Raw genomic sequence first — 26,580 nt, forward strand, 5'->3', positions numbered from 1 at the left:
TGAATAAAAACTAATCAGAGATGTATTTTAGGTGCTGCATAGCATATCTCAGAGAATCATCGTATCTTTCTCTATCATCCCATCTACCCCTCAACGTAGGTGGCTGCTACAAACCGGATGGCCTTAGGCACTATTATTTCTAGAGTGAAAGTGAGGAGAAAACAAAACAGGAGTCATAGGGCAATCTTAGCCAGGAAATAATCATGCTCTTACTTTCTGGGGCACAATGGCACATATTTAGGAGACTGGGTTGGGGCTGGATCAGCAACTGGGGTGGAGGGAAGTCTGAACAGTGAGCAGAAAGTTTGAAACTTTCCTGTGTGGAGTATTATATCCAAAACCTTGGTCTCATTAACACTGCAAGGAGAAACTGCAGAGTGAGAATTGGACTTAAGGTCCAATTCTTCTGGGGCTGCATTAGGCTGGTCAAACATCATCCTAAAAGAAGAGGGACTATTTCAAGAGTGTCAGACAAGCCAGTAATGAGGAAAATTGGCAGTTTAGTCAGTTGGCTGCACTCCCTAAACACCATGGTTGAGACACTCTGGGCTACATGAGAAGGAAAAAAAGTGCAGAAGGGAATTAACTAACCTTTTCTTAAACATTTACTGTATCTGTTAAGCACTTGGCTGATGGTTTCTATGGTTTACCTCCTTTAGTCATCTGAGCAATTCTAGGCAGGTGTTAACATCTCCATTTTACAGTTGAGGAAACTGAGGCTCAGAGAGGTGAAGTAACCTTGCCAAGATCACACAGCAAGTAAGTGCTCAAGCTGGGATACCAACACAAAGCTGTCTCATTCTGAAGCCTGTGGTCTTTCTCTGCCCTCCCCACATGGAAAAAACAAAAGCCCTGATTTTCAAGGGCTTTACTCTCATGGGGAAACCATGATCTCTCTCCCCACAAAAATCCACATTTTGGTGCCCTGCTCCTCCAGATTCTTATATTTAGGGTGAAATCAAGCAAATCTCTGTTTATATTGGACCGTAATGGGAGTTATTAAAGTATTTTCCACCTTTGCAATTCCCCATATAATCTTCATGTTATGGGAACATATTTCCTGAACTCCAAAGCGAGAGAGAGAGACTTATGATGGTGATTTTAAGCTCCAAGGAAAGAGTGTGTGTGTGTGTGTGTGTGTGTGTGTCTATCCCATGGTGGTGGCATGTTGATAAGTGTTCTGATAGCCCCTCTTATTGCCCCATTTATATGGGTGGGGGGCATCAGAGAAGGATAGCTTTCCATTATGCTAGTAGTCCCTGGCCCACGACTGCATCTTTGGAGCCATAGCCGGGAGCTTTTGGCTTCTTCAGAGTTGAAGTTTGTCCTCCATTTCACAGGCAGGAACACTGAGCTGGAGTGAACCAGATGGTCTTTATGAACCAAAGTGGAACTGACACAACAGGATTTAGATGGGTAGTCTAGTGATGTGTTTATGCATGTGTGCGTATGTGTGTGTGCTGGTGTTGAGAAGCAGGGGCAGACCCTCTGAGGAAGAGAGGCCTCACATGAACAGCTGTGAGGAGGTGGAAGTGAAGCCGGTATATTCAGAGGAGAGTGAGGAGGTGTCAGATTGGCCCCACAGCAGCAGGAAAGCTGAGCATCTGAGACCAGATGCTAGGAGATACCAAAGTTTGCCTGAACACCTTGTATGGATTTCAGTTTAATGAAACCAAGGGGCTTCAGGTGGTCTATGCCCTGCCTGAGTAAGACTGATGTATTTAGGCTCCCCTTTTCCCCAAAAAAGGAGACTTTCTGGCTACAGAATACTTTGGGCAATGCTTTTTGTGCCCACCCAGGATGAGGTGCTGACCCAGGCCCAGCTGGGGGGAAGCTTTATGGATGTTCCAACTGTTTTTCATCCACGCACCAGGCTCATTTGTGCCAGATGAAAGGGCACAATAATAACAGTGGCAATTTAAATCGTGCTTCTCACTTTCCCCCCTGAAAAGTGGCGAAGTGACTCACCACTGTTGAATTGTCCCTCTCTATCCACCCCCTGACCTGTTTGCAGCAGTCTAGGCTGGTTCCCTGGGGGCTAAGCTGGGAGCCTGGGAGCTAGTGCTTCCAGAGGCCCTTTAGCTGTGACTGGGATGACATCATGCCCCCCCCATAAATGTGTTCCCCAAAATGCAATGTATTGCTTTAATTTGGGTTTCTCAGATGAGGCTGCTTGGAAGGCATTAGAGCAGCATGAGCCCCATTAGGAAAGTGCAGTGCCCCCCGACTCATGAATAATATAAAATGGGGTCCATTCAGTAATCTTTTCTGAGGGAGAAGCTCTGCTTGTTTCTCTACATGCAGTTTGGTATGGAGATGCTTGCTCTATTTGAAATTTGCCATATACCAACTTCTGGTAGTGATGTTGTAAAAATGGGTCTGGGGGAGCTGTGAAATGATTCTCTTACTCCACCCTGATTCTTCACCTCCATTTCCCCCCATACCCAATTCCCCTGACCCTATGGCTGGAAAATGTTCATTTTCAACTCTTTCTTTCAGCACCAGCCTATGGAGAGCTCCCAGAACTGGAGCTAGTGAGGTGCACTTGTGCCTAGAGTAATTACAGATTTTGAAGTATCAACAAAGCAGGTAATTAGGTGGAGAAAGTATCCGCTGTCTGGGAGACAAAGAAAGTAATTATGCTGACTACTCCTGGTGCTGTCAGTAAACTCAAAAGAAAGATTTGTAGAGAAATGATAATGTTTGATAGAAACTTCAATGTCTAGCAGGAATCAGGGGACTCTCAGTAAAGCCACCTGGTATGTAATAAAGGTTTAGGAAATATGGTAGACCTGAGTTCAAATACCAGCTCTGCCTCCTAGGGTCTGTGTGATCTTGGAGAAATTACTTAACTACTCTGAGCCTGATGTGTGAAGTGTAAAAATAGCAATAATTATAGCTCTATCTACCTTACAGGATCATTGTAAGGACCCAAGGAGATAATGCATGTCAGAACACTTAGCACAATGCCCAGTACACAGTAGGTACTTAACAAATGGCAACATTGTTAGTATTATTACAACTATCCTTGCTACATACCAGGTATTCTCTACAGCAGTTTAGAGTTTAAAAAGGGAAATAAATGATTGCAGTTATGTATGATCATGTCATGAGAAGTATGAAGGGTGTAATTGTGGTGGCTCAAAGAAGCGAGCCCTCAGTTGAGAGGGAAAAGCACAGAAGAGCAGAGAAAGTTTTGTGATTCTGGAGTTAGGTTTTAAAAAAATAAGTAGGAGTTTGTCACAAGGCCCAAGGGGAAAGGGCTTCCAGGCAACTGGATCTGCCCACACAAAGCCAAAAAGGTGTGAAACAGCCAGGCCCTGAGCAAATAGTTGGGCTCAGCTAGGCACCAACTGGGATCTCCTGGGCGGGGGAGGGGTGTCAGGTCAGAGACCAAGAATCTATCCAGCTTACTCCCACCAGCCCCTGTATCGCGCCCTAGGCGCCCTACCTGGCCAATCACGTGCGGAGCCCTCCTCTTCTTTCCTCTAAGCAGTCAGGTAAATTCACACCCTGCCCCAGCTGGCCACAGAGGTGGGCGGGCAGGCGAACCCCCACGATGAAGATCAGACCAGCGGGCACCTCTGCGGGGGTCGCGGCCCCTACTTCCTTTCTCCTCTCAGTCCCAGCCCAACGTCCCACTCGTCCCCGCCCCCAACCACACACACGGTCACTTGGGTTCTTTTAGACAACCCTGTACTCTCACACACCGCACCCATACACTTATGCGGCAATCCGCCTTCAAGACACACACAACCCGTTCATCCAAGCACTTAAGCTGACCACATGCGTCCACACCACACACATGAGAACATCACACCAAAAGACACACACCGCACCCTCACATGCATAAACCTTTGCACACACCTCAAGTAGATTGACTTACAGAGAAATCTTGCACACGAGCACATTCACACACTACACACTTCAACAAACACCACCTGTAAACCCACATTGACACACTGCATCTAAGCATAAACACACACCACACACATGCACACAAGCTTCAACGGGCACACACACATCCACACACTGCACACACATATGCACTCACCACAGCACGACCACAAACCCCGGCAGGAGCAGCACACACCCACCTTCAAACCGCACCCACATAATCCCACTATAATCGGGCAAAAACATACAACCTATAAGCGTGCACACACAAACACATGCTGCATGTCAAAGCGCAAACCAAATACACACCACACCAAGCACTCCAGCTAAAACGTGCTCTGCTCACACACCCCCCCACACCCGGCCACACACCGAACGCACACACAGATCTACCGCACCCGCGCGCGCGCACACACGCTTACATGCATACATACATACACACACAGCCCGCCCCCGCCTTCCCTTTGGGCGGAAGAGAAGGGGGCGAGGAGGAGAGGAGGGGAAAAAAGGAGGGGGGATGAGCGAGCGAGGCGGGGCGGGCACAGAAGCTCTTTTCCTTTTGACCTGGGGTGTTGCCCCCATGTTCCCCATTCCCAAGCAAAGGGAGTGAGTGAGTTCGGTCCAAGGAAAATCCAGGCAGAACCCAGGAAAACGAGAAGGTCTGGGGAATCAGCGAGCGGGCGCGAGGGCTCAGCGGGGACCCTGACTCAGCGCACCGTCGACCCCGCCGGAGGCTCCTCCTCCCGGCACCCTCCCCCTGGCCTTTTCACTGCCTTGACCTCTGCCCCCCTCCGTACCCCCACCCTCAGCCAGGACACGTGCTTCTCTCCCCCGCCCACACCCGCACCCCCACCCCACGTCCCACTGGAGAGAACTGGCCACTGTTAAGGGTGAAGAGCTTTATTGGTTTCAAGAAGTAAGGAGTTAAGACTGGCAGACAAGCTTTTTGCGAAACCTGTTCTAATCTAGCTTGAAGACTTTTCTTAATGGAGAGCTCACTCTTTCTCAAAGCATCACATTTTCTACGTAAAGGGCAATGGCTATTAGAAATCCCTGACCCCGCGCTGGACACATAGTAGGGCGCTCTAAATGTTCCCCCCTCCCGCCTATGTCACCACATTTGGCAAGGCTGTCTGCAGCCTAGCACTGGCTCGTGACAGCTGTTGGGCAGGCAGTCAGTCGGTGAGCTCTTTTCTTAGCCCATTAGCCCTCCTGAGAACAGCAGCTTCGGACTGGGCGCCACCGGCGGCAGGGGGCGATAGAATCGCTAAAGGTGCTTTGCACTTCTGGTTCTGGCGGCACAGCCCCCTTGAGAATCTCTGAGGCGCCCTCCCTCCATAAGTGGACTATGTGAGTGGTGGCGGCGGGAGTCACTCCGGAATGCTCCGTGGCCAGATGACGTTCTGGCTCCTGTCCTCCCCTTGCTTCTTTTCTGTGGAGATGGACAGCAAGGGAAAGGGAGATGGACCTCTCCCTCCCACTACTCCGTGGCGCATTATGTAAAGTGTCATGCAGAAATACCCAGGCTTCAGAGTTCTTTATAGGTTCGAATCCCAGCTCTGCCACTTCTTAGCTGACTAACGTGGCAAGTCGCTGGCTTAGGTCGCGGAGTAGTTGTGAGGCTTAGAGTAAGTGACGTATGTGAAATACTTCTTCCAGTTAATATACAGAGGATGTCAATTCCCTCCCTCTTTCTCCATACTTCTTCCAGTTAATATACAGAGGATGTCAATTCCCTCCCTCTTTCTCCCACCCTCTTCAAAAATATAAAGATATGGGAGTTTAAAAGAAAGGGGATTAGAGTCTGGGAGGGGGGACATGGCCACCAGCTGATGCCCCCAAGCCAGGCCAGAAACACAGAGGATGGGAAGGAGTTCAGTTAACTTGCAATATGCTGTGTTTAAGGGAAATGCCTGCACCAATGATTTGGTGATGCCATTCACTGGCCACAAGAGAATCCAGGTCACACCTCCAGTCCTTGGAGTTGTGGTGAGGTTCTTCTGCCCATCACCTCCCCTCCTTACAAGGACTTCCTAACTCACCTCCACTTGTATTCTTTTCCTTCTTACCAAGATGCCACATTAATATTTTTAAACTTCTTGTGAGCACTCCTTGGGTGCCAGGAATGTCTCCTGTTAACTTATGTCCCGCCAGCATCTAGCACAGTGCCAGATACACAGTGCAAGCTCTATACAGGCAGCAAGCGATGTCCTGGTTGAAATCCCTAGGAAACATTGAGACTCGAGGGTATATGAGGAGTTATCACAAGGAACCTAAAGAGAGGACCCTAGGCACTGCAGGCATGGAGGGCAGTGGCTTTGGATAAAGAGTTATTCCATTCCTCCTCAAAGCCCTCCACCTCTAAGCCTGCCTGGAAGAGCATTGCTTCACTGCGGCTGAGGCTTCTGCAGGCAATTAAGAAGAAAGCCTCTTTCCTGGAGGGCAGAGGCCCTGGCCAGCTAGAGGATGAGTCACCACCTCAGTTAGGTGGTAGAGATGGCGCTAAAGTGGCAATGAATCAGTCCAAGATGGCATGAGGAGATTACCTGAGTGATGATGAGAAGGGGGAATGAGGCAGGAGCCTGAGCCCTTGAGGCTAGGACTGAGTGATAGAACATCTATATTCATATGTATAAAGTCAGCTCCTAACCTACCTCCCCAGTTCCACAACCAAGTCCCCAAGGATAGCATTGGCACCCTCCTGGAGAGCGGAATGTTTGGGAGACTTGGGTTCCAATCCTGACTCTGCTACTTACTATGTGACCTTGGGCAAGTTATTTTCCCCTCTCTGGGCTTCAGTGGCAAGGTAAGTGCTAGGTACTTTACCTATGTCATTTCACACATTCTTCTCCACGGTAGTATTGGAGCACTAATTTCTCTATTTCGCAGTTGAGAAAATTGAGGCTGAGTGATATTTAGTTATCTACCTTCTCTCTATATCATGCGGTCTTTGTGTATGCATGTTACCAGACAATCCCTGTAATCCAAGCCTCTTCTAGTATGCCAGTTCTCTGCTTAAATTGGATCCCTATGTACTCGGGTTCAAATCATGTCTCCCAGCTGCCCCCAATACCAACCCATGTTGCCAGCTACCTGGGTGGGTTTTCTTTTCCTCTCCGGCGACACCCTCTCCCACCTCAATTCAAGATTTTCCCTGGCATATAGGTCTAAAATCTCACATTGAAAAGCAAACATCACCAGAAAGATGTACTCCAATGTTTTGTGTTTTATCACAGTGGAGGGTGCTGGTTGCAGGATGCTGCAGTGAGGAAGGGGAGCAGAGCTTCCAGGGCCAGAGGGAGGGGCTGCAGAGAGAGAAGAGAGAGAGAGATGGAGGGAGAGAGAGAGAGACAGAGGGAGAGAGAGAGAGACAGAGAGAGAAAGAGGGGATGCCAGGGACAAATTGGACCAGCCTCAAATTGCTGCTCCCTCCCTTTCTCCACCTCTACTGATCTGGTGTTCTAGAATGTATAAAGGGGCAGCACCCAGTCCACTTACAGCAGGAGAAGAGGGAGAGATCCTCTCCTCTCCTCTCCTTCAGTGAAAGGGCAAATTGTCCTGAGTATTCAAATTGTACTCCTGTGTTGGGTAAGATTTATTTAATTCTGGGGGAGCAGGGGAGGGCAAGGGCCTCATCGTGGTAGCAATGATGATGAGGTGGCACTTAAATTGAAAAGAGTGCCACCAGTGCTGCTTAGAGCCAGACACTCTCTCTCTTTACTAGAGGATAAGTGAAACTTGACATGGCTTCTGGATCTCATTTCCAATCCAGGCACCTAAGAGCCATATCTCTGAGCTTTTGGAGAGTAAGTCCATGTCTGCCTGGGCTTCCACAGCAGCTATACTTGGAGCCAGCAGCTGTACTCTATCCTTTCCCTTCCTTTTTCTTCCTTCTCTCCTTTGCCAAGGCTCTACTTCCTCATTTTTCCCTCTTGCTGGGCTCACCCATAGTCTCTTATATTCTTGACTCTCTCTTTCTTCTCCACTTCTGTCCCTGTTTGTTGACAACACTGTCCCTTGTGCATTTACTTGGCCCAAGACAGGAGAGAATTCAACTGGGGGGGTGTAACTGTGTACTTGAAATTCTCCCACTGAAGATCTTTTGTTTGTTTCTAACCCCATATTGCCCTTGTTGCATCAGATAAGAATAGTTAGCTCTTGTAAGTTATATTTTTGCTTGGTTGAACGTTGACTTGTATATATGATTGGTGGGCTGCAGTTTAGAAGAGAGTATTTTTGGAAGAGGTATTAAAAGGTAAGATGGTTTGGGCAGGTGTGGATGGCCTTCTGACTTCTCCAAGTGCCTAGATATGCAAAAAAGACAGTACATGAAAAATTAAGAATATAGTAGAGGGGGTGGGGGGGGGGGAGACCATTGCCATCCAGGTTGATGGAGGACTTTGTGAAGTCAGCTTCTGTTTTTTTCTTGCTGATCATTGAACTTTGAACAAAATGACCTTTTTATCTCTGAGTTTGGAAGACCAGAGGCCCTAGACAGGAAGACCAGAGGTCCTAGACAAGAAGGGGAAACAAAGAGCAGAAAGAGTGAGGCAAGGAGGGGAAAGGACTATTCCATGTGCAGTCCTTGTGTGCAAAGGGCCAACAAAGAATGTCCCCTGCCCTCAAATGCCACACCAGTCAAGGCAGAAGGGAAGCAAAGTGCTGTGGCAAATTGTGTGCTGAGCTGGGATCCAGGAGTACAGGACCTTCATCTTGGCTCTGCCACTAATTAGCTGTGTCCTTGGGTAAGTTTCTTAACCATCTGAACCTCCATTTCTGCTCTTCCTTCACTTGTACCGTGAGGTTGTGTGGTATGGCCAGGGGAGGGGAGATTCAGAGCACTCAGAAGGAAGGGACCCTTTGGCTGAATCTTGAAGGAAAGCTCTGCTTTGAATAGGGGAGAGAAGATTGTGGGGTACATTGAGAACCAGTGGGAGTGGCCCAGGGAATTCAGCAAACAGGTATGCGTAAGGCACTGAGCTGGCTGCTGGGTAGAAAATTGCTATGAATCAGCCCCCTCCCCACCGCGGCAGGCTTTCCAGAGAGTGGGGGAATCTGAGCGGCAGAGCCAAGCGCTAGCAGTGCCTGCAGCTCCTCTCAGCACTAGCCGCGGTCGCCCGCCGGACTGTCGAGCAGGTCACGCAACCTTTCCCTGGCCGGACCAAGAGGCTCGCCAAGAGGTAGTGCAGGGGTAGGGCACCAGTGGCCTGAGCGCAGCCCACTGCGGGATGAGAGAGGGAGGTGAGGGCACTTCCACGTGGAAGGCCCGACGTGAGGGAGGGAGAGGAGACCTGAGAGTGTGGAACAAGTTGCCCAGGCTTTTGCGTTCAATGTCTTAAACGTAAGAGCGCGCAAGAAAAGATTTAATTTTTCTAATTCTCAGCGGGGCAGGCAGCAGAGAGTGGTTTCCGCGCGCCGCGGGGCTTTGTTTAACTTTACAGGTTCTGCGCTGCCTGGAGCTACCCAGGGGCAGCACCCACGCAGCGCACCCCAACCTAGCCTAAAGGCCATACTCTGCAGCGCAGTGGCAGCCAGAGACCCTGGGCAACCCCGAGAGGCAGAGGGCGCACAGTCGGCACAGAGTGTGCACAGTCTTCTGTCCCTAGCTCAGAGCCGAGGGCACGCAGCGGGACGGGTGCTCGGGCGGAGGGTCGGGGGTGGAGATAGGCTCAGTCCCCTGCACTCTGGTGCCCCAAGGCCCTTGGGAGGGCTTGCGGTGGGGGGGGCTCTCTCTTCAACTGCGAATAGCAGCCGTGTGGCCCTGTGTCCCGGAGTTAGCTAAGTCCAATGGAAGAATCAAGGACTTTGCAGACGTGAGAGTTGTGTCTCTACAGTGCCCTTAGATAAACAGAATGATAATAAATTATACCAGTTATGTTTCGGGCTTGGAGACGCTCTCTGACTTGCCCAAGGCCACTCAGCTGCTTGGTAACTGAGGAGGCCTCCTGACTCCTGGTCTAGGGATTTTTCTGATTGCGTCATAGCCATGAAAGTGGTCCAGTTTTGAATGGGGATGGATAGATGGATGGATGGATGGATAGATAGACAGATAGATATTGATATTTTTAAAAATATACTTATTTGAATGTAGTTTTAAAATACCATTCCTGCCATGAAAAACAGGGAAAAACATCTCCCACAGCCTCAGTTCCCTATGACAGCCACTCAGACAGGATTTTGAAAAGAAAACTGACAGACAATTGGATGCTCGTTGGGGAAGATACAATCAAAGGAGAATAGAGGGGGTGGGAGTAGGGGAACAAAGATGGAGGAGAAGAAGCTCTCAGCACGGATTCTGAGAACTTCCTTATTCTGAAGGTTTCTTTGACATGGTCTCTGTTCAGATGGTTTCCGGGAGTGTCCCCATCAGTCCTTTATTTCTTATGCCCACTCTGTAGAAGCCACAGATGTGGTCTGGAGAGGCAAATATTGATGACCCTCCTTTTAATTAAGTCTCATTTCCCTTTTTCCCTCTCTTGTAGTGAGTACATTGGAGAAGGGAATTCTGTGTGTGTGAGTGTGTGTGTGTGAGAGAGAGAGAGAGAGAGGGAAAATGAATATGTAAGAGAGTGTAAGGCTGTATGTTCATGTACATGGATGTCTGTGAGTGGGAGTGTGTGTGTGTGTGTGTGTGTGTGTGTGTCTGAAAGGCAGTGGGTCTCAAAGAGGGAAGCTTTGAGAGGCAAGGTAGATGAGAAGAATGAATCAGAATTTACAGAGTGCAAACTAAAAACTTAGAGCTGACTAGGGATCTGTCCAGTGCTGGTGGGCCTGGGGAAATAGTCAATTCTTAATATTCCTTAAAAGAAAAAGGAAAGGAAACATATTTAAATTAGTGCAGAGAAGGATGATTTTAGACCCATGGGCCTTTCCTGATAGTCTTCAGACACTTGACATTTATGTGACCTTTGACTAGGCTGCAAGATCCCAGGGCAGGAATGGGGGCTTTCTACTTCAGATGGCTCTCCCCTTCCCTCCACTATCTCTAACCTGGGTGGCTTCCATACTGTGCCAAGGAAGCCAAAGTTCAGGACTAAATCCCTTTTGTTGGCCAGTTAGCTTTTATCTACATTGCATAGACTAGACTAATTCCCACATATCACACAGTTAGCTGCTTTGCATCTCTGATCATGAAAGACCCAGTGAAGATACAGTTCATCTTATCCCATCTAGAAGTGTGCTTCCTGCTGACAGTGGGTGAGTACCCATTTTCATCTTCAAAGGGTGATACAGAGGCATTCTTCAGCAGGGGACACTATTTGCCTCATTCCAGATAGTAGCACTTCTGCTAAGTCTTCCCCTCAAGTTTGGCTCTCGGGTATTTTGGAGGGCAATTCCTCACCTTGCTTGCTTGCTTGCTTGGCATAGTAATGTACCCTTTGGAGAACACTTTCATTCTACCCTATCTTTTATTTTATCTTCACAGCCACACTTAAAAGTACCATGATTCTTATTTTGTAAGGTCATGGATTTGAGGCTCAGAAAAGCAAGATAATTTGCTCTCTGTCAAATAGTTAGTGAGTGTGTAAACTTACATGGAGCGAAGCTGGAATTTGAAGCTAAGTTCCAGTCTATATCTCAGGACCTTGCCAGGATACCATGCTGTCAGATTGGGGGTGGGCTGGGGTAAGAAATGTAGTGAGATGAATACACAGGGCTTTTGGTGTCTTTCTCCTCTGTCAACTATCTCCTCTACCTTTCATAATAGTCTTTGTTTTTTTTTTTTTAAAAAAATACTATTCCTGTAAATATATATATACACACACACACACACACACACACACATACATATAAACACACACACACACATACATACATATCCATGTATCTATCTTTCTTTCTATCTTCGTTTCCCAAGGAATGGCACAGAGCAATGTATAAAAATATCTCAAAAATCCAGCCACATCCTTAGGAAAGAAGGTAGTCTTGGTTTAGACTTTCCAAGTTCCAGGCAGCAGATGTTGGTGATGAATACCAAGAACTGCTATGGTTTGGTGGGAAGGGCAAGGCTTGAGCTGGGGATAGGAAGGGACAGCTGGTTCTCAAATCATATTCCTCCATGGCATTTTTGTGCAACTTTAGGTAAGTCACAGCCTCTCCAAAGCCTTAGTTTGTTGCTTTTGTAAAATGGGGAGGAAATATCCAACCTACCTCTTTCCCAGGGATTGTTGTAAGAATAAAGTGGCATGATTCATTTATTCATGAATCACAAATAGCTGTTTTAATTACAAGACTCTCAAGAGCTTATAATCCTATGATTCACCTGACAAACACTTACTGAACACCTATTGTCTGCTAGGGTCTGGAGATAATGGACATATGGAAAGCTTTTAAGAAAATGAAAAGCAGAAGACAAATTAGACATTAAAAACTTTTACCTCCTATTGATAGAACATTTTATTTTTGACTTCTTCCACCACAATGTAATAGAAGGAGCAACCAAAAGGGGAAAAAATGATATGCATGACACAGCTTATGATGCCAACACTATTATGCACCCTGATACATATTGCAGATAATAGTGAGAATATCTATATCTTGGTGTACTTGATGTCACATTGCCTTGTTTACACTATTCTTTGGGATGTTTATAGCAAAAAAAAATGTCTTTCACCATCCTGAGCTTCAGTTGTTTCTTTCGTCAATAAAATTTAAAAACAGGATTCCATGGAATGATGACTGTACTTATTTTACAAAGATGCTGTAATATGTGGTGGCTGCCTGCCGTCAGATATGACCTCCCTTGGCTTATGGAATCAGGCTTTGATTATGTGTGTATTGTTTTGATTTCTTTATTTAGCAATGCAGAATCTTGTAGCTAGTGAAAGAAAATATGAGTGCGTCAATGGCAAGAGCCCTGAGACTGAAGAGAACTGGGTTCTTGTCCAAGCTCTGCTGTTAAATTGCTGTCTGGTCTTGGGAAAACCCCTGTCTCTCTGTGAGCCTCAGTTTTCTGACCTGTATAATGGAGGTTTGGGACCAGGTGATGGCTAAGATCCTATTTCTGAAACATTCTAATATTCTAATGTTCCTGAAATTTTCTTATTTTTTTGAAGCCAGGGCTTTTCTCCATATATTTTAACAGTAATACTACCTCTAGTTTATGACCTTCTGCTATAACATGATGGGCTGACTCAATGTATTGATGAACGCTGTCCCCAGATTTAATTATCTTGGAGCATCATCACCACATTTTATAAAATGAGCCATTTTGCTCATTGCATCAGCAGCCTTTGCTGAAATGGAGGCTATGGGATAACAACTTTAAGGCTAACTCATTAACGCTCCGGGATGAATAAGCTAATGTGTCAGCAGACCAAATTGGTGCCCAAATGTTTTCATATAGAGACCCATATCTCTTTCCCATGTTGTGATATATTAATGGGGATATCTTTATCCATTGCCGCTGCCTGTAGTCATTTGAGTAATGTAGATGCAGTACCTTGTGGGCACCCAGCCCCATTCACTATCAATTTCCTAAACTTTGAGGCACTCTCAGAGGCTTGGAACAAAATTCTAGTGATGCCATAAAGTACCTAATTTATAAGGATTTAAACCATGGCATCAGTGCAGTCCCTGCTTTTTTTTTTTTTTTTCATAGGTGTTTACTAGTAGGCACTGCATCATTCCTAACTATTTGATGGGGGCAATGGAGTAAATTAGTCGTCCAAATTGTGAAGGCTGTAGATTTATGCCTAGTTGAAACCATTTCAGTCCTCACAATGTTGAAGTGGGTAACCTTTCTGACGTTAATTTGTTTCTCCATCTGTGTGCCATGCATTTTGGGAGGATGTGAGAAACAGGCTTGATGCCATTCAAGTGTGTTTCCCCTTTTTGTATTGATGGAAACTTGATTTGTGCCTGTCCGCTCTTTGTTCAAATTCTTTCTCTTGGTATCTGCTAATATTCTTGCCCCTTTACTGATCCAAATCAAATCGTGTGTGTGTGTGTGTGTGTATGTATTTTGCTAGTAACAATGTAGAATTGGATGGTTTGAAAGAGAAACAAATTTTGAGACATACAGGCATTTTATTAATCTGAATAATAACATTTGAAATATTAACCTATGCAGTTAGTTTTTCTAAATTTTATAAGATGATTTTTTAAATACTTGACTCTGATGAAATTGGAGAATGAAGAAGAAAGATCTATTCCTCAAAATCTCCTAAGATCTCTTTACATAATTCAAATTTAGTGGAGATTGAACAGAGTAGGTTGTTCAATGGATTGATACAAATTCTAATTTTATGTAATTACTTTTGAAACATGATTTTTTTTTGTAAACTCCGGCCCTATGCAAAGAACCTTCAATATTAACATGTTTATTAAAAACCAATGCTAAATATCACACATAATATTATTAATTCAACTCTCAGACAACCACTGAAATGGATACTGTGTCATTTCACCATTTTATAGAGAAGACCACTGAGACTCAGAGAATTCAACTGACTTTCTTAAGATCACACAGCTAAGAAATCTAGAGCTTGGCTTTGAACTCAGTTCTATTTGGCTCTAACACCAGTACAGGTATTGCTAGTGCCATGGTATACTGAAGGGGTCAGGGGAAAACACTTTGGAGCAAGAGAGGTCTCTTGGTACCTCTTTCCTGTAGGGAGCCTCCTTTTGTGTTCAGCTTGAAATGTCAGGCCTGAGGATGAGTATTCAAACCTCAAGAACCTGTTATGTGCCTCTCTCATAGTGCTAAAGCCTGCCTACTCATTCCCCCTCCCCACTCCACCCATCTGTTTCTTGTCTGGGGACATTGGTCTTCCTAAATCTGCTTCTGTATTGTATGCTACTGGCAACTTGAGAAGGTTGAAAGCAAGTAAGGCTATGCCAATTTTTCTGGTAGAATTGTAGCATATAACTGCTCTTAAGTTTAGCCCTGTGTGCTGGAGCAGGGAGGCAATGACAAACGGTTTATTCTAAGGCCTTTGATTTCCTTCGGAATTGTAAGCATCTAGGCTGACTCATCTCTCAAAGGCTTTTTTTCTCTCTCTCTCCTTTTGGGGCTGTTGTTGATTGGGGATTTTACTGTTTGTTCTTACCTTATATTTGGGGGAGAGAAGGGACTGATTTTCATCTTATTTTTGGGTGAAAGAATCAGCTCTGCTCTTTGGATGATCAGATCTGGTAAGCTTTGATAAGAAGAAATAACTGAAACTCCAAGACAGGTACAAAAGACGTCTGGATTGGGGAAAGGGAAGAGGGGAGTAATGTTAGAAAAATTAAGCCACAGCTAGGCTGTGTGTCTCAGAATGAGACCCTAGATTAATAGGCTCTGGACCTGCTATTTTGAATGGGGGATTGCTAGAGGCTTAGTCTGGAACTGTGGTTAAATGCATGTGCCTTTGGTTAAAATGGTCACTTTGCAAGTTGCAGTTTGGTGGTTGGGGTTAGGTGTTCATTTTGGATCCAGGGGATGGAGCTTTGCAGTTGAAGCTTTAATAACTATGCTAGGTGTTTTCCTCTTGGCTTAGTTCAAAAGCCATAGGAAAACTCCTCATCTTTTCTCTTAATGCACCTATTTCTGACATCTGTGATCCTGGCTATTAGGGAAAGTGGGCAAAAGAGTTTTGGAGACAAAATTCAAGGTATGGTTTATTTGTTTGCTTGTTTGTTTTTTGGACAGAGGATAGCTCATCTATTTAGATTATTGCATGATAAACCCTTACTTAACTTTTCTCTCTCAAAGCTGCATTGCGTGATCTTTGAAATTTAAGCTCCCCACCCCCCAAATCATATATAGAATGTCATTGTAGATTCCATGGGAAATATACATTCAGTAAAGTAGTATGTAACTACTTCCTTTCTTGGCAAAAGGTTTAGTTCCCCATCTCCTGAATTATCTTCTCTATCAGGAACCAGCCATATTTACCCAAACCATAAACTTGGGAGCTATCCTAAATTGTTTTCTTTCCATTGCAATTAAAGATGTTCCCTAAGCCCTGTCAGTTCCATCCATGAGATTCGTCCCCTACTCCAGCCCTAGTGAGACTGACTTGTGTCAATATCCCTTGCCTCTTAGCTCATCTACCTACTTCCAGCTGTCTACCCAAAACAGGCTTTTTCATGGCTTTCTGTGATTTTTCCAAGGTGCAACCCTGACTCTTTCACTCCCTGCCTAAAACCCTATTGCCTTCAGGAAAAAGTCCAACTCTTTAAGCTGGCTTATAGGGCCATCCATGATCTCATCCCTGCCCATCCAGATTTATCTCCTTCCAGTCCCTTTATACAGCTTCAAGAATATGACAATCTCTCTCCTATCTCTTTTCCTTTGCACAAGCTGTTCTCTCCGGACGCTCCCCTCCTCTGTCTCCAGGCAAACTTAGATGTTTTCTCCTTTCAGCTCTCACAATACTTTGTTTATATCTTGGAGGTCTAACATCACAAGGTTTTGTAAATTGTTGCTAACCTGTGTATCTCCTTCACTGCACTGTTAAATCTTTAAAAAAAGAAATAGTATTACCTTGTTCATCCTTTGAATCTTTGGTGCCTGGCACAAAGTGGGCAATTAATACAGGTGTTTTTTTTTTCTTTAATGAAGGAATGAATGAACAAATGAATAATAGAGAATGTGCGGGAAAGGATGCTGTGTGAGGTGCAGGGGCATACCCCGTGGGGGATGCTTTGTAGTCTGGAAGTAGTGTAAGATAGTGGGCACCATGGAGAAGGCACATATAAAATAGGTTTTACCATTACGCTAAGACAGACTCCACTTTGATCACCAATTCTGTTTAAGGAGTCTCACTAGAAATGGTCTGGAAATGATGTTTGTTGGTTTTGGTATAAATGATTTTTTTATGAAAAAGTAATATAATCAAGTTGTACAAAGTTTGGTAAATAGAGAAAAGGCAACAGGCAAACAAAATCTCACCAGTTAATGCAAATGCTGTTAGCATTTGGGTGCGTTTCCTTCAGTCTTATTTTTATGCATGCTTTTCTTCACATAGTTGCAATCAAAATTAATACAATTCTGTGTTTTGTATTTGTTGTTTAAAAACTCTGTAAATGTCACTTTAATGATTGCATAATTTTTCCATACTGTGGCCATTACAAAATTTATGTAACTAATATCATTGCTGGGCTAACTTTTTTTCCCTTTTTTGTTACTATTATGGTTTATGTGGATATGCTTTTCCCTCTCTGTAGGAAGATTTTATTAGGATAGATTCCTAGAAGGGGAGTTACTAGGTCAAAGGGCCTGGGGACGATTTTTGGCTCTAGACCCTCGTGTTCAGTTTGTTTTCTGGAAGACTTGTATGAATTTGCAGCTCTCCTAACCTAGATGAAAGTCCCCTTTTTATCCAACCTGGACAGCATCGAGTACCATCAGGGAAAGAAAAAAAAAAACCTCTAAAAACATTCTAATTGATTAATTAATGGAAAATACTTTTTAATTTTTGTTTCAAAGTGCTTTTGTTAAAAAATGTTTTTCTTTTTTATTTTTTCTTCGTGTTTTCTCTCTTCGTACTTTTTTTTTTTCTAATTGGGTTTTCTTTTTCCTGGACTATCTGTTAAGGGCTGATTTTTTGAAGTTGAATTTTTTTTTCTTTTTTAGCAAAAGCAACCAGAGGCTGCTCTGCTTGAGGGTGAAGCCGCCTCCCAGTTTTCCCTCCCCCTCTACCCCCACCCCCATAGTTCTCTCCACCAGGTCCAGTGACAATTGGATGATGCAGCCTTGATAATCATCCGATTCCAGAATGGGTGGCTGCATTCCTTTTCTGAAGGCAGCAAGGGCACTGTGCCCCAGAATCATGCCCCCTTTGCTGTTGTTGTCCGCCTTCATTTTTTTAGTGAGTGTCTTGGGAGGAGCCCCAGGACACAACCCCGACCGCAGGACGAAGATGGTATCAATACACAGCCTCTCCGAGCTGGAGCGTCTGAAGCTGCAAGAGACTGCTTACCACGAACTCGTGGCCAGAAATTTCCTCTCCGAATTCAAACCTAACAGAGGTAAGCTGTACCCCGGAGTGTGGCATCCTCGCCTTCGGGAGAGTGGACCCTCCGGGCAGGACGGGGCGGATTAGGGGTCTAGGAGGGAGGGAGGGGCTCACGCCTGATCTCGGACTTGGTCAGTTCTCCTGGCGTCTGGGGAACTGAAGAAGCCGGAGTTGAAGGCTGTTTGTTGAATTGCGGAAGGGGTAAAAATTAGTTGAGTTTGGTCGAAGGCTGGGGGTTGAGGGGCAGTAAGACAGAAGGCAGATATCAGGGACAGACAGGTGGACAGAGGGCCGGTGAAGAGACAGACGCACCAGGTGCGGTGCGAGAATAAGGCAGAGCGAGACGGAAGCGCAGAGGGACACTCTGGAGAGAACTGAGAGAGATAAAGACAGCGCGATCGAGAGACAGAGAGTAGAGGGAGATAGCGAGACAGTGTGTGAGACAGAGACGCTCCTAGCCGGGCGGTGAGCGGGAGGGCGGTGCGGGCGCGGGGGCGGCGGCAGGAGGTGCGCGGCCAGCGCTGCCCACCTCAGCTGGCTGCCGGGGAGCGAGCAGGACGCGGCGCAGGACGAGGTTCGAGCGCACCAGGGAATCTCAGGGGTACGCGCGCGGATTTGGCAGCGGAGCCCAAGCGGGTAGCGCGGACCCAGGCGCGCCCCAGAGGTATTGGAAAGTGCTGGGGGTGGCAGCTTCGCTAGGCGCACACGGCGAACGCAGCTTGAATTGAGTGAAGCAAAGGGCTAGGAGCCCCCGCTGGCAGTCACTGATGCCAGATTCGGAGTGCGGGGACAGCCAGGTGTCGCCGCTTCTCCTACCGCAGCGCAGGGAGCCGACGGCAACCTGGTGCGAGCGCGCCCGCGGTAACTTGGCGACCCTCACCCGCGGTGGCGCTGCAGGAGAGCCCCTCCCTCCCTTCTCCTGTTGTGTGATCTGGGGGCTTCAGAGCCCCGGAATTTATGTTTTAAGTGTTGTATTGAGGGACTACGGGTGCGTAGCAAGATGCGCGGTGCGCACGTGGCGCATTAGATTGTCTGGTTTGGTTAAATTCTTGGAGTCTGATACAAGTGAGATAGGCTTGGCCTTGTTAGGTGGGGAAACTGAGGCTCACAGAAAGCTAATTACTTTTCGCCCGCTGGACAGAGCTCGCCTCTTTGCCACCCCCTCCCTCTGCTGCAGGTCAGTGCGTTGGGATATTTTAGTCACTTATCAAGTCCTATTTTTAAGTGTATCTTTTCTTTTTCTCTTCCCGTAGCTTTGCCTACTGACCGTCCGAACACCTTGGATAAGTGGTTTCTGATTTTGAGAGGACAACAGAGGGGTGAGGGGGCTCTTGTATTTTCTTTAGAAAAGAAATAGAGTGCTAACCTCCTGTGTAGTGTGGCCCTGGCTATTGGAGACTGGGAGGCGTCCACCGTCCCAGGAGACACTCTCTTCAGCTCCCACACCCCACAGGGGGTGATATCAGGAAATGGCGCAGTAGCTGTAGGTGCTTGGCACGGTCCTCTCAGACCTTTCTGGTGGACTCACCCCACACAGATAAACCCGAAGAAATCGCCCTCTTTGCCTCAAGGTAGTCACCCCCAGGGAAAATTTAAGGCAGGGACCTCGAGCCTCGTCGGGGTGGTTGAGTGGAGCTGAGTCCTTTCGCCAAACCACTGCGGGGTCTTTTTGGCTAGCTCCCCAGGGAGGGGCGCTGCGGGTCTGGAGAGGTGGGGTTGGCTGCGAGTGGTTGCTGGGAGGAGTGCTACAGCCCCTGCAGTTCCTCCGGATTTAAGCGCTGCGAGGCTTTGACGTTTCTCATTCTTTCTCTCCGTGGCTCCTCAGCTGTATCACTCAAGACATTTGGCATTCGCCTGGAAGAGGTCCTGGTGAACGAGTTTGCCCGCCGCAAACATCTTGAACTAACAGCCGCGATGCAGGTTGAAGAAGCCACCGGTCAGGCTGCGGGCCGTCGTCGGGGAAACGTGGTGCAAAGGGTGTTTGGCCGCATCCGGCGCTTTTTCAGTCGCAGGCGGAATGAGCCCACCTTGCCCCGGGAGTTCACTCGCCGTGGGCGTCGAGTGAGTTAAACCCTCCAGGTTTCAGGCAGGGGCCTCTCCTGAGGTATGCAGGAATGTGAGGCCGGAGGGTCAAGGCCTGTGCCCTCAGAGGCAGGGGGGAGCTGAACACAATATGTTGAAGTGCTGTCCTTGGCTTGCCACAAAGGGAATGTATCTTGTTCTGAATGTCATACATACAGTACTCAGGAAGGTCCTAATTGACTCTCTTTATTGCCCATTTTAAGATAATCTGGATTTCTCCACAGGGTGCGGTGTCTGTGGATAGCCTGGCTGAGCTGGAAGACGGGGCCCTGCTGCTGCAGACCCTGCAGCTTTCAAAAGTTTCCTTTCCAATTGGCCAACGACTTCTGGGATCCAAAAGGAAGATGAGCCTCAATCCGATTGCGAAACAAATCCCCCAGGTTGTTGAGGCTTGCTGCCAATTCATTGAAAAACATGGTAAGGGAGCTGCAAATGGGTAAATCAAGGAAGGAGGCAAAGGGAAAGGAGGGATGTTCTAGAAATGGGGGGAGAAAGGAGGTCGAGGATGAAGGGCTTGGATAACATTCCCCTGACACCCAGTGGAGGTCGGGATGCGGGGGCGGGAGTGGGGGGAAGAAGGGAAATGCCATGGGAAAGGGATTCAGAGATGCTTAGCATCCCCTGGTCTTTTCTTTCAGGCTTAAGCACAGTGGGGATTTTTACCCTTGAATACTCCGTGCAGAGAGTGCGTCAGGTAAATTGGTTATGTTTACATGTTTGTTCCTCCAATAAGAAAGAGCAGGAGGAGGTGGGGTTCCCCCATAGACCTGACTACCTGGTGGGGGGAGGAGCAGGGTCTTCTTTGCAGCCCCCAGGCCCACCATATTACCAGCTACTTCCACTGAAGCCTGGAACCTGTTGAAGGAATGACCAAGATGGAGCCTCTGGTGGGCCAGGCAGATAGTCCATGTCTTCTCCTTTTCCTAGCTCCGTGAAGAATTTGATCAAGGTCTGGATGTAGTGCTGGATGACAATCAGAATGTGCATGATGTGGCTGCACTCCTCAAGGAGTTTTTCCGTGACATGAAGGACTCTCTGCTGCCAGATGATCTGTACATGTCATTCCTCCTGACAGCAAGTGAGTCTTCTGACCTCCCTACTAGGGCAAGGAAAGGAAATATTATTGGGGTCTAGGGGTTCTAGGGACAGAGCTCAGGCTGGAGGACTTCGAGGAACTAAGGCAGAATGAACATAAGAAGATGAAAAAACCTCTCCAGAATATATACACTTACTATCTGTCAATTAAAAATAAAATGTTAATAAAAAAACTTATTTGGGTTACTTTCTTTGTATTTCAAAATGTTCCATTATAAGTCTGTTGCTTGGATATTTCTCTAGAGCTTCTTGAAGATGTGTGTGCCCTCTCAGGCCAAAAAAAAAAAAAAAAACCAGGTTCTGTAGAGGAGATCTGGTTTTTATGGGAGCACTTCTTGCTTTCAGAGTTCCTGAGCTCAAATGCTTTGGAAATGAGCAAAGGCAAGATGCCTGGGTACTTTCTCCATAACTGCCAGCAAGTTTCAAGCAGAATCTCACCTCCCTTGGTATCAGTCTGTGGCCAGGACCATCCCCCTGAGACAGTCCCTGTTTTCCTTCCTCTAGCTTTAAAGCCCCAGGATCAGCTTTCTGCCCTGCAGTTGCTGGTCTACCTGATGCCACCCTGCCACAGTGATACCCTGGAGCGTCTGCTGACGGCCCTGCATAAAATCACGGAGAACTGCGAGGACTCAATTGGCATTGATGGACAGTTGGTAAAAAGATCTGGGAAAGCGTAGTGAAAACTGTAGTATGGGACATATGTGGGAGTATATCAGCAAGAGGGTGGCTGGAGAGGAGAGAGAGAAACAAGAATAAAAAGAGACATATTCATTTGTACAACTCCCAGTACTACCTCAGTGTCAATCACTTTCTGCTTTCCTTTACCTAGGTCCCAGGCAACCGTATGACTTCCACCAACTTGGCCTTGGTGTTTGGATCTGCTCTCCTGAAAAAGGGAAAGTTTGGCAAGAGAGAGTCCAGGAAAACAAAGCTGGGGATTGATCACTATGTTGCTTCTGTCAATGTGGTCCGTGCCATGATTGATAACTGGGATGTCCTCTTCCAGGTAGGTGCAAGTTTTGGATGCACTTGTTTTACACATCCCTCTCCTGTTCACAAGGCAAGGCACAGTTGTACCTGCATCTTTAAGGGTAGCCAAAACAGGCAGCCACAAAATCATCCAGTCTAGAAATTCCTCCCACATTAGCTGGCCTTGGTACCTTTAGTACCGGGTACCTGAAAGAGATGAGTATAAATGAAAAGGTGCTGTGTAATGATGGCTAATGTTGCTAATTCTACCCTCAGGTGCCTCCCCATATTCAGAGGCAGGTTGCTAAGCGTGTGTGGAAGTCCAGCCCGGAAGCGCTTGATTTTATCAGACGCAGGAACTTGAGGAAGATCCAGTGAGTGTTTTTTGGGTTTGTTTATGCTTAGCCTGAAGCACCTTCTACTATGGGGTTTTCCAACTCCAGACCATCCTTATATTAAGTAATGCAAGTACACAAATTGACTTTTTCAAAATCCTTCCCATTCAGGAGTGCACGCATAAAGATGGAAGAGGATGCACTACTTTCTGATCCAGTGGAAACCTCTGCTGAAGCCCGGGCTGCTGTCCTTGCTCAAAGCAAGCCTTTTGATGAAGGTCAGTTCCCTGCTGGAGGTCAGACCCTTGCCAAAGGTCAGTCCCTTGCTGAAGGTCAGGCCCTTTTTGAAGGCTAGGTCGTTGCTGAAGGTGAGCCCCTTGAGGAAGATGAGTCCTCTGAGGAAGATGAAGAGCTAGTATTTGAATATCTTAATCAAGGAGTAGTCTTTGGGGGAAGCTCAAGGTCTAGAAATCCCAAATAACTTTGAGATTCAGGGCCCACATCTTGAAGGAATACCAGAGCTTAGTGAGGAAGACGATGATGATGATAATGATGACACTTTAAATTTTGATGATCATCCTTCCCTTGGAGATATTCTAGAACCAGATTATGAAATTCCAGAACTCATTGAGATCCCAGACTTTGAAGAAATGCCATATTTTGAGATGGTCCCAGACCTTGAAGGAGCCCCAGGTGTGCAAGAAATCCTGAACCCTGGAGAAAACCCAAACCATAACCTAGAAGAAGGACCAGATTTTGAAGACCACCAAAATCTTAACCTTGCAGAAGTTCCCTATCTTGATGTAATCCCAAACAATGAAATCCCAGACCATGCAGATGCTTCAGATAATGACGAAATCCAAGATTCTGAAGAAGATCCCAGTCTTGAAGAGGTCCCAGCTGTTGATGAAGTTCCAAATGATGAAGCCTCAAATGCTGAAGAAATCCCAGACTATGAAGCCCCAGAGGTAAATGGGATTTCAGACTCTGAAGAAGACCTTGATTCTGAAGAAGTCTCAGCTCTTCATGTGGTCCCAAGCCCTGAAGAAGCCCCTGGTGGATGTGAAATCACAAATCATGAAGAATCTCCAGAGGTTAATGGACTCACAGACTCTGAAGAAGATCCCAATCTTGGAGAGGTCTCAGGTTTTGATGGAATCCCAAATGACGAGGAAGCCTCAGACACCAAAGAAATTCCAGACCTTGAAGAAGCCCCAGAGACCAATGAAATTGCAGGCCCTGAAGAGGTCCCAGCTCTCCAAGTAGTCACAGGCCCTGAAGATGTCTCTGATTTTGACGAAATGCAAGACCATGAAGAATCCTCAGATGTGAGTGGAGTCCCAAACAACGAAGAAGCCTCAGATATTGAAGAAATTCCGGGATGTGAAGAAGCCTCTGATGTTGGTGGAAACCAAGACTCTGAAGAAAGCCCCAGTCTTGAAGAAGATTCAGTTCTCCATGTGGCTCCAAAACCTAAGGATGCCCAAATTTGCAACAAAGTTCAAGATTATCAGAAAGACCAAGTCAATGCATTTGAAGAAGAAGTTACCACTATGGCTCCAGAAACTGAAGATGTCTCCATTTTCAGTACAATTCCAGACCCTCCACAAGACCTGGCTGTCAACCTTGAAGAAGTCATGAATGTGGAAGAAGTCCCAATGCCTAAAGATTTAGACTCTAAAGAGGTTCAGAATCCAAAGGCAATTCAGTTTCATAAAGATGCAGATGTTGCATTCCCTGTAGATACCACTCTCCTTAAAAACAAGTCTCAGCCTAGCCAAGTCATGGACTACAAGTCCTCCCCAGAGCTGTTGAAGAGCAACACCTGCTTTCTCTCTTCCATGCAGTGCTGTAAGCTTTCAGCTCTAGCTTTGTTACTCATTTGCTTGGTAAAATTAGTCAGGTTACTTGCAGGGTGGTGGAGGTTATTAGGAGGTCGCCCTCTTACCCGTCTCCTTGGTAGTATTATACATTCCCTCTGAGCACAGGGTATCTGTCTTACTCTTTCTCTTTCCTAACTCAGCTCTTTTGCCAGTTCCCACAGTGGTCCTAGATTCAGAGATCTGTGTTCTGCTGTCAGGTTGTAGTATTCTTACATGTCAAATGCGGATAATCATTCCTGTCCTACCTTCTTGCCTCATACTGTATTTGAAACTCAAAATTAGGTCTTAGTGCCTTGGGTGATGTGCAAAGTACAAGGTCTAGAAACATAAGGAGTTAACATTGTTACTATTTTCCAGGTTCCTCTGAGGAGGCAGCTGTGCCTCCCGGCACTGCCCGTTCCCATGATGATGAGGAAGGAGCGGGTAACCCCCCCATTCTGGAGCAAGACCGCCCATTGCTCCGTGTGCCCCGGGAGAAGGAGGCCAAAACTGGCGTCAGCTACTTCTTTCCTTAGATGATTTTCCTTCTATAAGGTGCCAGACAGGGGAAAAGAGTGGGGGTAGATCTGGGATGTCACAGGAAACATTAAGGAGAGAGTTGAAGGTGAAGATCTGAAGGTAAGAGGGAGTTCCACCTGATGCTCGGGTCAGGATGAGAATTCCAAACACACTGCCAGACCCTTCACTGGGGATGCTTGGTCTCTTCAGCTGGTAAAAGCAGAGCTGTTTCTGTATCATGCCCAAGCTCCCCGGTACTACTTTGCCTTTCTCTTTTACCCCTGATCTTGGCTTTCTCTCTCTCTGCAGACTTCCCTTTAATTGATGTGACATTTGTGGTAAACACCTTTCCCAGGAAACCTCACAAATCTTGAGGTGCTTTCCCTTCCCCAAATGGGATTGCATGATTTCCCTGACTTTCCTACCCTCCTCCCAAGAGCTCAGTTGGAAAGGCCCTCAAGAGGCATGCTAGAACATTAGGTCAGCCTACTGACAACTGACAAAAAATTCATGCGAAATCATGTCACACCAATGCATAGCCATGTCCCTGCAGCAATTCCACTGCCTTAGGATTTCCCCCTCCAAATTATTCAGACCAATGGCTTGCCAAACGGCCTCTCCCAAAATTCTGTGCAGTTTTGCTCAGGTCACCCTAACAGAGAAACCTCAAGTGTAGATCTAATTAGTGTTTCTGGCATCCAAAGTTAGAGGAAAAATTAGATTTTATTACCTGGATCTGCGTTAAAGACAATTGATGTTCACACCCTGTTGTCAGCAAAATAGCTAGTTAGGTAAGAACACATAGTTCCAAGTAGCTAAAGTCACCTGATTATAAATGTTCTTAACTATCGTCTCTGTAATTCCTTTATACAGGACAATACAAAATTGTGGGACATGCTCTGGTAACACACAGATATGGGTTATGTATGACATCCAAAATTACAGCTGATATTATGGGTAACAACTGCTAAGGTCCATAGAATGAAGAATGTATTGTATTGAGGGATAGAAATTGATCATATAATGGGTAACAACTGCTGAGCTCAAAGATTTGTGATTGTTAAAACCTCTCTGGCATTTAATCATTAATAAACATCTGTATTGTGACAGCAGCATATTCATGGCTTACTGTGTTTTTTTTTTCTTTTAATTTGAGGGGTGAGTTGGGAAGCTCTGAGTAGAGAGCTGAAGGGGTAAAGGAGAGGTGAACAGAAATAAAGAGGAAAGGGTGATGTAGAATAAAGAGAAGAAGATGACATGGGATAAAGGGAAGGGGGTGACATAAATGAGGGGGTGGAGTGATGTGTAATAAAGAGGAGGGAGTGAAGTGGGAAAAAGGGAATAGGGTGATTTGGGGTACAGGGGAGGGAATAGTGTAGAATAAGTGGGAGGGGGAGACATGGAATAGAGAGGGAATGACATGGGATAAACGGAAGGGGGTGACATGGAATGAGGGGGTGGAGTGAGGTGGAATAAAGGGGAGAGGATGATATGGAATAAAGGGGAGGGACTGATGTGGAATAAATGGGGGGTGAGATGGAATAAGGGGAAGTAAAATAGAATAATGGGGAAGGGCTATAATGGAATAAAGGGAGTGGAAGTATTAATATTAAAGTAGAAAAGGTTAAGGGGAGATGAAGGAGAAGTAGGGGAAGCAAAGGAAGCTTAAGAGGAGAGCCTATAAGGGGGAAGGGAGTGAAATAAATGAGGAGACCACTAGGTATTTTCAACTGAGAAATTCCCCCTGAATCAGTGAAAAATAAAATCCTAGAAACATCGGCAGACATATGACTTCCAAGGGTCAGAGGAAGAACACACTGCTGTCTGATTGATAAGACTTTCAACTTTTCTTGAAAACTTATGGCTTCATGACAT

General features: G+C 46.2%; 1 protein-coding gene across 5 annotated transcripts in view; it reads left to right on the top strand.

Moving 5' to 3' along the window:
* ARHGAP36 (Rho GTPase activating protein 36) overlaps window positions 1-25,822 on the top strand; it is a 31,489-nt gene extending 5,667 nt beyond the window's left edge. The window contains exons 1-12 of one of the 5 annotated variants that reach the window (XM_025372646.1): window positions 14,691-14,852; window positions 17,698-17,856; window positions 19,097-19,162; window positions 19,669-19,904; window positions 20,150-20,342; window positions 20,564-20,619; window positions 20,853-21,003; window positions 21,525-21,673; window positions 21,850-22,026; window positions 22,266-22,363; window positions 22,496-22,602; window positions 24,565-25,822. In XM_025372646.1, the coding sequence (XP_025228431.1) occupies window positions 17,748-17,856; window positions 19,097-19,162; window positions 19,669-19,904; window positions 20,150-20,342; window positions 20,564-20,619; window positions 20,853-21,003; window positions 21,525-21,673; window positions 21,850-22,026; window positions 22,266-22,363; window positions 22,496-22,602; window positions 24,565-24,722 (1,500 nt within the window). In that variant the 5' untranslated portion in view covers window positions 14,691-14,852; window positions 17,698-17,747 and the 3' untranslated portion in view covers window positions 24,723-25,822. Of the gene's footprint in view, window positions 1-14,690; window positions 14,853-17,461; window positions 17,857-18,376; window positions 18,445-19,096; window positions 19,163-19,668; window positions 19,905-20,149; window positions 20,343-20,563; window positions 20,620-20,852; window positions 21,004-21,524; window positions 21,674-21,849; window positions 22,027-22,265; window positions 22,364-22,495; window positions 22,603-24,564 lie in introns of those variants that run through there. The other 4 variants (XM_025372645.1, XM_025372643.1, XM_025372644.1 and 1 more) reach the window with 4 other exon arrangements.
* Window positions 25,823-26,580: the final 758 nt, after the last annotated feature.

The sequence above is a fragment of the Theropithecus gelada genome, chromosome X, assembly GCF_003255815.1.
Source record: "Theropithecus gelada isolate Dixy chromosome X, Tgel_1.0, whole genome shotgun sequence".
In the NCBI taxonomy this organism is placed as follows: Eukaryota; Metazoa; Chordata; class Mammalia; order Primates; family Cercopithecidae; genus Theropithecus; species Theropithecus gelada.